This window comes from Zerene cesonia, chromosome 17 (assembly GCF_012273895.1).
Source record: "Zerene cesonia ecotype Mississippi chromosome 17, Zerene_cesonia_1.1, whole genome shotgun sequence".
NCBI lineage: Eukaryota > Metazoa > Arthropoda > Insecta > Lepidoptera > Pieridae > Zerene > Zerene cesonia.
Window position 1 is genome coordinate 10,252,972 of NC_052118.1, and position 12,121 is coordinate 10,265,092.

At 31.1% G+C, this 12,121-nt stretch overlaps 2 protein-coding genes across 2 annotated transcripts; one reads left to right on the forward strand and one right to left on the reverse strand.

Annotated features, from left to right (window-relative positions):
* Nucleotides 1-466: 466 nt before the first annotated feature.
* Nucleotides 467-2,163, forward strand: LOC119833565. The gene is made up of 4 exons (XM_038357626.1): nt 467-595; nt 921-1,131; nt 1,602-1,683; nt 1,946-2,163. Exons 1-4 carry the CDS (start codon nt 467-469, stop codon nt 2,052-2,054), a joined length of 531 nt encoding a protein of 176 aa, XP_038213554.1. The 3' UTR covers nt 2,055-2,163.
* Nucleotides 2,164-6,723: 4,560 nt separating this feature from the next.
* LOC119833316 (protein ARV1) lies at nt 6,724-10,871 on the reverse strand. Its single transcript, XM_038357301.1, has 7 exons — nt 10,698-10,871; nt 10,368-10,487; nt 9,303-9,436; nt 8,778-8,920; nt 8,178-8,249; nt 7,679-7,840; nt 6,724-7,054 (listed from the first exon to the last, which is right to left on the reverse strand). The coding sequence occupies exons 1-7, from the start codon at nt 10,794-10,796 to the stop codon at nt 6,942-6,944; spliced, it is 843 nt and encodes a 280-aa protein (XP_038213229.1). The 5' UTR covers nt 10,797-10,871; the 3' UTR covers nt 6,724-6,941.
* Between the last annotated feature and the right edge of the window lie 1,250 nt (nt 10,872-12,121).

Here is a 12,121-nt window from a genome sequence, read left to right on the forward strand (position 1 = left end):
ATACATCTTAATAAAAAAATATATTTAATTATAATCAAAAATCTTTATTAGAAAAACCATAAATTAAATTGGTAAAACGTTAACAAAGCATTAATCTTACATTACGTAGTAGTAGGTATTGTCTTCTTCAAGAATAAAACTTAACGATTCGGTTAGTACGCCTTACCTAAAGATTACAAAATAAGTTCCCGCAAAATAATATAATAAAATCCATAAGTGTATGTCCTCGTGGGTTACGGGGAACACATTAAGCGTCTGATTTAATGATGGAATTTCTTAAAGGTCAAATACGCGATTAGCCTTCTGATTCTTATACTAGACTGAGACATTTTTTTTTCAACACTATACAGTACTTTGATTCAACTTTGTTTCTTAATAAAATACGAGTACCTACTCGCCACGAATACAGAGCACGCTTCATTCTTTGAAAAAGCTTAAGCAATATATAAAACTATTTTCAGAAAACATGGAGATAAAGATATTAGCGCTAAGTTTACTTCAGCTGGCGGTAGCGTCGCCGGTGTTGCAAGACCTCATGGTGGCAGATGATACGCAAGCTGTGGGCACCTACATTAGACCGGCTAGGTCTGCTGGGGTAATATAAATAATTCATAAGATTTAAGCAGCCTCTGATCTTTTTAATATTTGTTGAGATGCAGAATAATAGACTTCCTAGATTAAATAGCGATATTGTAAATTAATACTGCAGATCGAGAATTCGAATTTCTCCATTAAAACTAGAAAAAACCAAACCATGTTAGCTTTAATAAAATATTTTAAACCATCCATATGGTATGCTGCATATTATTTTTAGGAAAATAAGTAATTCACATCTTCAGGACGATTCTCATTGATATACTCAGCTTAAGCTTGATTGACAGATTTCTAAAAACTCTATAAATATGATATCATTCTTTTAGCCTGAAGATTACCACAGATCATACGAAAATGAAGGTGACGGTGAGATAGGTTACTCGCGAAAGAAGACCGGTGGCGGCAAGAAGGGCTATCAGCATTTCGACTCGTACCACAAAAAGGCTGGGGATAACTATGAGTTTGAGAAACAGGACTCCTATGGCCTGGACGACGAGGGACAGGCTGGTGCCCACAGCCATCAGAATGAGAGGAAAGGTAATAACAAATATTATGATAACTATTTACAAATGATTCACACATTAATTCCGTAAACATTCAAATTCTTTATTTATGAGGAACTTAAGATTTGACTGATGACTATTTTAGGTATCATTGAATAGTGATTGTAATATAATTATTTTTAATACCGCCTTCAAATTACCAGAACTAGGCCAAATTTAAATGGGTACATGGGAGGCTTTCAAATAACAAAACGATCATAAAAACCGGTACTTCCAGTAAAAAGCTCAAAAAATTAGGTAAGGCGTTCACGTTTCACGTGTTGGATGACATCATAGGAATTACTTAGTACGTAATGAATTTGTATCTCTTTACTGAACTAATTGTTTCAAATATCAATTATTATACCTAGGCACAATGTAAGTTCAAATGTTTGTTAATCGATGATGCTTCAAATTGGATTTACTACCCTCTTTATATTATAACATATAAACCGTTCTCTTCAGCTGACGAGTATCGTGAACCAGAAAATGATGAAGAACATGAAGCAGAGGAAAGACCAAAGAAGAAGAGCCATGAGGAAATCAGGTATGACATTATTGTGTTTGAATATTATTTAACCGCGGAAAAGCTGATCTGAAAAGGCTTTTCATCATTTAAAGTTGATGATATTGAAAGTTTAAGCTGGGGTATATGTATTCCATAATAAGCTAGATAGTCTTCTATTTTTAGGTAGGTAATATTATGACCATGATATTATTCCAAAATTCTAAGCCTACCTAGCTAACTGGAATCAATGAAATGCTAGAAAAGATATGTGTTCAAATATTATTTTCATTTCTTTTTCCAGAGAAGGACCCAATGATCACAATATAGAAGTTTCTGGGCATGATCCAGCTGATTATACTCTACCAGAAAAATATACGTATGGTACAGGAGAAGAATATAATTTTAAGTAAATAATTGAATATCAAACATCAAAGTAATAGACTTTGAATATTATATACAATGGCAAAAATATAAGACTTATAATTGTTTGATTTATTGCGCTGGTACCAAAGAAGAGATCAACATTTAAATTAGCACCCTCTTTTGGAATTACTGTAAACAGTACAAAGTTCTGCAACACATTAATGATAATGTTTTTTAAGTTCGAAAATAAATAAATAATACAATGAAAAGTACGTTTTGTTTATTTAAATTTAAAGAAGACCTGTATAGTTAAATAATGTCTTCTCAGGTTTTAACGCAACACGCATGAGCCTTGAGCATGACACAACAACAAACGTTGACGTTAGCGTCTGCTATTTGACAGTTGACATTTGACTTTTGTTTTGCTAGCGCGATCGGTATCAAGACTAGATTTATCGGCAGCAAAATAAGACAAAAACTTCCATACTTTCCAACGATTTGTGATGTGATAATTGAAACTTAAACTATCCAGAAACAATGGGTATAACGGTCATCGAGATAATTGCAACGATACTACTAAATCTCATACATTGCACGTACACGGGTAAGTAGGCTATTATTTAATTGAATCAATTCGTCCGGCTCGTGTTATTCTAGAGCTTTATTCTTTTTAACAGAGCACATCCTGTCCTGCAATACGAGCATTTTAGAGTCGTGCCCGGGTAAGAACGAAGTATGTAAACATAATCAGTGCGAATGCCTTGACGATTATGTGAGGGAAGGCGAAGATTGTTACTTCCCAACCCCCGACTCAGCTGGTAGTCACGACGTCACTGCTGCTATTGTATCAATCTTTACCATAGCGCTTGTTGTCGTTGGTTTAGTATTAGTTATAAGGAAATATAATTTAATTGAGTATGTAAGACAGAAGATTGATTTGAGAAGAAACAACGATGTAATGTATGAAGATGTCATGATAGGGCAAGATGATCCCCCTTTGAGTCCATAGTCAAGAGAAGACTAGTTTTTTTGTTTTACAAGGCGACATCAGAAATGTAAATAATATTGTTAGTATTGTTGTTTTGTTTTGCGAAATATCTGGGACCTACTCGCAGTTTGTTACCATAATTGTGGGTACTTTGTGCCTCTGTCTTATAATATAATTGATTGTTATATTTAATTTAAGCTCATAATTACTCTTTAATCTTTGTTATTATTTTCACATAAAATACATAAAAGTTGCAAAACTTAAATAAGATGTAATAAATATCAGTAAAAGCTAATTTCAGTGAGTCTTTTAAAATACAATTATTATCACAAATAACATTAAAATAACTTTTGAATACAATTATTTAAATTTAATTAAAATAATAATTGGCTAAGTACCAACTCTCACAACAGAATAACTCGGCTTGCTTTTATTTTGCCAAAACTTTGCAGATTAGCCTTTTGTTTATTACACCCAAGAGTTGTACAATGTGCATATACACAAAAAAAAAAAAACAAATTATACAGTTTAACAACATACTCCTTGCTTCCATACTAAGTATTTACTTTGATTCTCTTATAATATTTTTTACATCAAACTTGTCATTGATTGCACAAGCATTACTCATTTTAATGATAAATATGTTTGCTTTAAATCTACTTTGTGTGAAATATGTTGCGGGGGGTTTTCCACAAGCATGGAATCATAAGATATTAGATTAAAAACATTTTTTTTTCTATGTTGCCGTGATACACTTGTTAGAAGTAATGCTTATGTATAGCTCTCATTATTTATTTATATATTAAATGCCTTTATAAATGAATGTGATATGAATGTTTATAACTGCAGTTCAATTCATCTTTGTATATAAATACAGGATAGTGTTTAAATATTCAATTATTATCTTGTGAACATGTCACAATGTCTAACATAAAAGCATAAATTGTAACAATATTTTTGTATTTATAAAAGTTTTCTATTTTTTTATATTCTGCTAATCTATTGTTTATAAGTTGTCTTAGTTTTGTGACATATAATTTTTGTAGTGATTCAATCTTCAGTTGTCATTGTTTAGTCTTATAAGCATTGTGAAGCTAATGATGTTTCAATCAGAAATTTTACGAAACGAAACTGAAGTTTCTTAATTTAAATGTAGCAGTCTTGACTTTAGACGAAAATATCAATTAGTTTCTAACAGTAAAAGCTTCCCGCTACCAAATTCTTCATGAATAATGCCACAGATCATATTATAGCTTGTGATTTAAATAAATCAGTGAGATAATGTGAAATGCCACATAACCCATGACGGGTAACAGAATAAGTACAACAGTAGAATCTGAATAAATTTCAATATTGTTAATTTTATTTTATATTTTTTTTTTGTCTATGCTCAATGTCGCCAAAGACTGAATGTTTAAGAATATTACTATGTTGTTCTTTATAATTGTATCTTTGTATTGTTTTTCTCTGTTTACAGGTTAATTATGTTTATGATAATGTTTGTATGAACCTTATCAATTTAGAAGTTTATATACCAATTGGAATTATTTGAAATTGGTTCCTTATTTAGAGGTTCACACCAATGATTTCCAATCACAATGATAAATTTTGCTGAAAATACAGGAACCTGTCGGTATCCTTTACTATTAAATAAAACATTGCTTTTTTGGTTTTTTAATTCTTAATACTGTTTAATTTCCAACTCTACACAGTGCAACCTGGGAATTTTGTGTGTTTGCAGGTTTAAAATCAGTAAATGATCGAGAATTGATATTAAAAGAATGTGTCACAAAATTTGTGACTGAATATTTGAAAAAAAAAATACACCTGTGTATAAAATAATGTCACAGTTGATAATTAAACAACAAACCATGCCATACTTCTACATAGAAGTAACGTTTTTTTGTTATTAGAAAAAAGTGTAAAGTTAATAGTGTAACCTTGACCTTAAGTTTATTATAGTAGTATAATAATTATGATATAATTTTCATGACATATTTATAGTGATATTTTATGACTCGTGTGTATTAGTTGATCATTTATTATAGTTCTTTGTCTCTATAATTATTCCTTCATTATAGGTTATAAATATAAAATAATCCATATTGATTGCAGCTCTTCATTTTGAAGATAAATGTTTATGTTGCTTTATTAATAAATCTCGATATTGAAGCACAATTTTTCCTCATTATGATGGTGGGTAAAATAATAAAGTGTTATTATCATTCCACATATTTGAAACATTGTTTAAAATAAAGGCGGCATTATTTATAGTACAACATTTCTTGTAATTCTCTGGCAAACTTCCATTCAGTGTATGCAATGTTAGAAAATTATATTTTGCGTTCTTTATATTTTGGAAGTAGTCCATTCACTTGCAATGTAAAAATAAATGCACAAACAGATGTCAGTCATAATATGTAACATAACATATATATGCTTGCGGAGATCCAAGTGTTAGTGTATATATCTTTAATTATTACTACACAGCAGTATTTGAGTTTTAAATCTAAGAATCTCCAGTTTGCTTGAAATTTTCTATGAAACTTTACAATAAACCTTATAATAACAAGATTTTTTAAGCAATTTGAAATGTTTTCTTATAACGACCCGGACAAGTCTATTTCTAATTTAATTGTATTTACTGTACTGGATTTTAAAACTATACATATTTACACATTCGTGCGAATAGCGAGGCGAAAAACAAACACGCATAATATTTAAACAGCGCACTCGCTATTTGCGTATTTGCGTTAGGAGCAGTTTTCAGCATTTGCACGAAATTACTGTTCCAGACTATAGACTAAATAAGCTTAAGTTTATTTAGTCTATGACTACACGAATTATGGTTCGAGACGACATTGCGTATACGAATGTTTCATATGGTCAAATACGCTATAAAAGCTTCAATGCATTGATTATATTCGAATCGATTTTAAATGAAACTTGCCATAATGCAAATTGGAGTGAAATATATTGTGCGAACAGGTTGTGTTATTGAAGTATATGAATTATTCAACATTCCATATATCATTAATTCATTTCATGTGCTTTTCTTGTCTATTGGTGTATTTATATAGTAATAAAAATATGAAAATTACGATAAATAAATATATTTTGAGAATAAATACTCTGTGATATTTTGTTCGCATTTTTATTTATACCTCGACCATCTATTGCCCGCGGTTTCGTTCACATTAAATTCGGAGTTGTTTTAAATATTAGATGTATAAACCTTCTTCTTGAATTACTATTAAAAAAAATACCCCATTAAGATCCGTTGCGTAGCTTAATATTCTATATTATGTATGATATTCATTAGTATCTGAAAAAGTAATAACCAATTTTATTTAATGTGGGAGAGGCCAACCGAGCTGATGGTAGCGACCACCCTATATCGATATCGAATTGGTACATAGGTACCATCCAACCTAGGTACCAGGTTGAAACTTTGTCAGGCATAGACGAGTCTAGTTTTAGTGCATAGATATAGACTGGTCATAAAAGCAGTTTAGTACTACATTTCAGGTCGGTTTGACAATGAGTTGGTATGTACCACTGAGATATACTCAGAGCTTATGCGCCATAAATAACCGAAGTTCATTCTACAGCAACTAATTACACGTGTGAGTCCCGAAAAAACTAGCTAATGCAATAACTTTTAAATTCATAAACCTTATATAGAATTTTAGTATTTTTGAATTAATTAAATAAAAAATACCAGTTAACATGGTTATACATTTAAATTTTATTGATTAACTAAATAACAGCAATAAAATAAATAAATAAACACTTAAATCTATATTTACATAAAACATTAGCAAATCAACGTTGAAGTCTTACTCTCTATTTGGATATTTCTTGCCAATACCACCTTGATATGGAAAATTCTCTTTTTTAACCAATTATCTCTTTTTTCTATTTTAGACCATCAAGGTTCTAGTATTTAAGTAATCAGCCTCCTCAAGAATGGTGTGGCATGAAACGTGGTCATGTACTTCAATAGATTGCTTGCCAGCAGTACCAGTACGGTCATTAGTCTTGGACTCTCGTATAGAACTGAAAAAAAAAACTTGTTTATTAATAAATAACGTTATTACTCTTACACATATAACATTTTTAATATAGCGCCATCTATCGGAATAAAAAATAAATAGCTTTGTGTTTAAGTAGCCTATATTCTTCTCAACGGTTTCATTAATCAAAACTTATCTAAATTCTTTCTTCGTTAAAGGCAAATATAGGCCCGTATCCTTTTTATCCCACACTTTTCGGGTCGGGTTCGATAATATAATGAATGAATCGCGTTTAAAATCCGTTAGTAATTAATGACTAAACGTAAAGATATATGGTAAAATTGAGTTTTAAAACTTCTCTTTTTTACAGTCAGCTTTCAGACAGACACGTTCATCACCATGGAACGGTGTTGAACTCATACATCCACTCACAATTAGAGTCCGATACATACCATTAAGCAGTGGTGGTTAAACGGTGAGGAACTCGCACTTGAAATCGGTAAGTCGCGGGTTCGAGACCAAGAGAGCGTGCAGGAAATAAATTGATTTTTCAATTTGCAAATGTGGATAACAACAGTGGAAGAAAACACCGGCATGTCCAATGAAAAGTTCGACGACATGTGACATCCACAAATATGGGCTGATGATGATGATGATGATGACATACCACTAAACATGTTATAAAACACTGCGAACATATACAGGAACACGAGCGAGTAATGCACGAGCCTCGTGCTCGGCTCAGTGTCCCCTGAGCCCCACACTAACATGGGCAACGTTAGCAGCAGACTCATGTTAGCCAGTGAGAACGACTTTACCACAACACTCACTGAAATGAAAAAATAAAATCATTATTATTAGTAGTCGTATGGTCTTAGATAAGTTATGTAACCTAACATAGACCTGAAATTTAAATATATAAAAAAAAACTAAAACACTGATGGAATCAACTTAATGTCTCACTTGGTCTCATATACAGTATATGAAAGGAAATAATTTGATCCTGACGGTCCTTATAACTTACTTCAATATGGTTCATATAGCTTGGTTCATTGGTATTGTACCAAAGAATCCACCCCTCCAGATCCAGTAGTGTTTGAGATTAGTGCATTCAAACACACTCTTCATCATTATATTATTTACATTAAATGGGAAAGGATACACACCTTTAAATTGTGAGGAAAATCCTTTTATTAGTATCATTGTACTGTGTGTGGCAATTATGAAAACTAAGATGCCTGCAATCAACACAAATATTAATTATTAATTACATTTTATAAACATGCAAGTAGTTCCAAGTAATTAAATCAATAAAAGGCAAACACACTTATATGAATAATTTTCTTTACATATTTCATTAGTATGTTTCAATCTGTAAATCAAATCAAATCAATTCCATATTTGTACTGCCTGCACAGACAATGTATACAAGTAAACTATGTCTATCTTTTTGGTTGGGACACTCGGGAGCAGGATAAAATAAGTGTTTAATAATTTAAGACTTAGACTTAGATCTACCAAATATACACATACAATTCAACAAAAAAACAATCTGTTTATTTCAACTGTAGAAATTACTATATTCCTGAGGCAGTCTTTTTTATTGTTATTTTTAAAATAGTGCAGGCCAGAAGCTAATAAAAGCTTCTTCAGTTTTCCTTAAACTTTGAACAAATCAGTTTCAGAAATAAAAAATGAGGCATGAATAGCAAAACTATCTTCAACTTAATGCAGGATCATCAACTATATGCTATACATAAACAGACCTACAAATGTTGATAAGAATTGTATATAGAAATCCTTCTCCCATATAAACAGGTCCACACCATCCTTTTCCTCATGCGCCCAGTCCAAACAATCACTTTTAAATGGTTCCACATTTTTTAATGTCATATTAATTGGAAGTTTTCTGTAATGTACAGATTACAAGATTAGATTGTTGATAATGATATGTTGAATAGTTGTACTGAGTATACTCCTATTTGTTGCTGCACTAGCCACCCGCGGCTGCGCTCGTGTGGAATTAAGAAATGATTTAGTCATCCCAAGGGAGCATTTAATGGGGATAAAACGTATCCTTGAACCCATGTCAATTCATACCCTAACTGTTAACAGAATCCATTCAGTTGTTTCATAGATTGTGGGACAAACATCCAAACAAACTTTCAGATTTATAATATTAGTGTGATTAGTGTGATTAGTGTGATTACCATGTTTTATTTGATCTGTACATAACAGTATACTGAATTTCACAAAATAGGAAAATGTAAGTAGGAGTCATAGCAACTCACATGTGTGTTGAATTAATTGTGCTATTGCTTTGTATATCACACACAGAGTTGACCATTATGTTAAATAAGCTGTCATTCCTCCATACTCCGTATGTCTCTAGCATCATCAAGATAATAAGCAGTTTCCAGTAAGCCTGAAATTCAACAATGTCTTGATTAAATTATGTTATGATACCAGTTTTCTTTTTTTATATGTAAAAGGCTAAACAGTGAAGACTGGTGGTAAGCAACTACCACCACCAATATATAATTTGCAAGTTTGTTAAGTTGTGTAAAGGAAAAGGTAGGATGGTAAAAATGTAGGCTTCTGGGTGTAAGAAACAATATTACAATAAAAATGACTTTTTATTTTAGATAAAAAGAAAATTTTAATTTAGCCAAGTTACTGTTCAGAAACTTGATATATAATGGTTTAAAAATGAGAGTTGAAATTAAGCAAATATTTAATTTTAACAAGTATAATTGGTAAAGTAGATATAAAATAATCAAGAATAAGAAATGAGAAAAATAGGACAATATTATTAACAGATTATGTTTTGTTACAAAAATTCTTGTCTAAATGTGTAAAATGAAATAAGACTTAGCAACTATTAAAAAAATATATAGAAATAAACAGTACCAGTTTGTGTTGCCACCTTTGCTCTTTAAAGTCAGAATCTAGCCCTATTCTGGTGCTTCAACCCATTTTTAAACACTTTGGTCCCAAAAGTGCAATCTATCTCTATTATAGGCAGATTTGTCATTTTTTTATCGCTTATCATGCAACATGACAGTTTGTTCACAAACTAAGTATTCATTCACTGAAGGTCTAGTCGATCAATCAAAATCACATGAAGTAATTGCATTACAGAATTATAATTAAAACAAAAAAAACTATAAAGTATTCTGGTGTAACTTATGACTATATTATTTGTGACCACAAGCTTTCATTTATTTTAGAAAGAATGAAGAAAAACATTTATTAGACACAGACATACACACATTTTACTATAGTGGCCCTAGTATTAATTACAATATCCATTGTTTTTTTTTTATTAATCTATTTATTAGTGTAAATACACTTACTTTGAAATCAGTATTGAATATGATGTGCCTCTGAGCTTCTTTGGATATTAGGACTAGATCTATCATTACTATGACGGGATCATACTCTATGTATTTATCCACTATGCCATTACATGTTTCCTGAAAATAAAAGGAAGTTTTCATTTAGAATTTATGCAATTTTTTTTTGTCTTTGATGAAATAGTACATTATATTATTTCACATAGAAGGCAATTTAAATTGTTTATACATATACCTCAAACTGATATTGAATATGACAGATTGAGCTTAAAATAAATTGAACATCTTTTTTTATTTTTATTAATAATACAGTACATTATGACATCTTACACATTTCGTTAATTTTATGACAGAAGGTCCGTAAGTTCTGAACAGGGCGCCGGCTCCTTCCCCGCAATTTACACATTTATATTGCATTTTTTCGGTCATATCTTCTTTATACTATAGTTTATACCTCAGCAAATTGTATGTTAAGCATCAACACAAGAGGCTTTTTTGTTATTTCGAAAACTAAAAAATCAAAACAAGTAGTGACATTTAAAAATCGATCGGCCGCTAGTGTCAACATTGACACTTGTTATGTGTTGAGTGCCGATCGGTACCGGTATAGTATTATTTAATCTGTGCTATTGGTTGTAGATATATTTAATATTCTACTACTTTATATACTCTTACATTTTTGCACACGTAGCCTAAATTAAGGCGTAGGGTCTCCAATCGACCTTACGCCTCTCCAAATGTTCATGGGCGGTGGTAGCGCTTACCATCAGGCGACCCACCAGCTCTATTGCTGACGATGTCAAAAAAGATGAACTGAGTGTTGCTATTTTTTTTATTGTTGTTTGTTTTTGCAATGATTGTACAAAATGCTGAAACAGAACGAAAAACAAAGTGTATATGGTTATTATTTTGTATTTGATATAAAGATCGACAAAAATAATAATAGTTTAAAAAAACAAAAAAAAAAACACGCTTTTATCATATTTTGCAAATTGAAAAATAGAATAATTTTATCAAATTAGTGTATTGTCATCGGTCCTTAATAAATCTACAAAGTTTGAACGAAATCTGGCCGTTTAAAGTGGGTCAAATTCGCGCCCAAAGAAGTCGGTTACAAACAAACAAACATACAAACATACAGGTGAAGCTAATAAAAAGCGTGTAAAAATACAGAAAGGCCGTAAATATACTGCAACACCACCCATGGTGCTAATTGTTTGTTTGGTTGTGACCATTTAACTGGTGTTCTTCGCTTTGTTCAGTCAACTAACAGAAAAAAAAATGCACGAATATCACAGAAAATTTATAGCGGATGTCACCTCCGTGGTGCCTATCTTAAAACGGATTTGTTGTAGATACTTATTCATGTATCGAATTCTATGTAAAGAACTTCAATAGTGACGATCCATGCATGATACAGGGAAAATATCGATAATTGGAATTATTAGCTTAGTTTTACGTATGGAATGCTCTGGATTATTAATTTAATTTTTAAAATAATTTATGAAAATAAAAGCCTAGTTTAAACTTATACATTAAATTTATATTGATGAGCTTATCACTGTCTCATGTACAATGTACTTTGTTTGCTTTCTTAAAGTCAAGAAACATTTGTAACAAATAGATTAAATTTGCGGAGTCCCTCTACTGAGTGGGGCCATTAACAAAGGGAAGGTCAATAATATTCAAGTTATTGATTAATTATATAAATACAGTTCTTAAAAATACACAAAAATCAATAAACAAAACCTGAA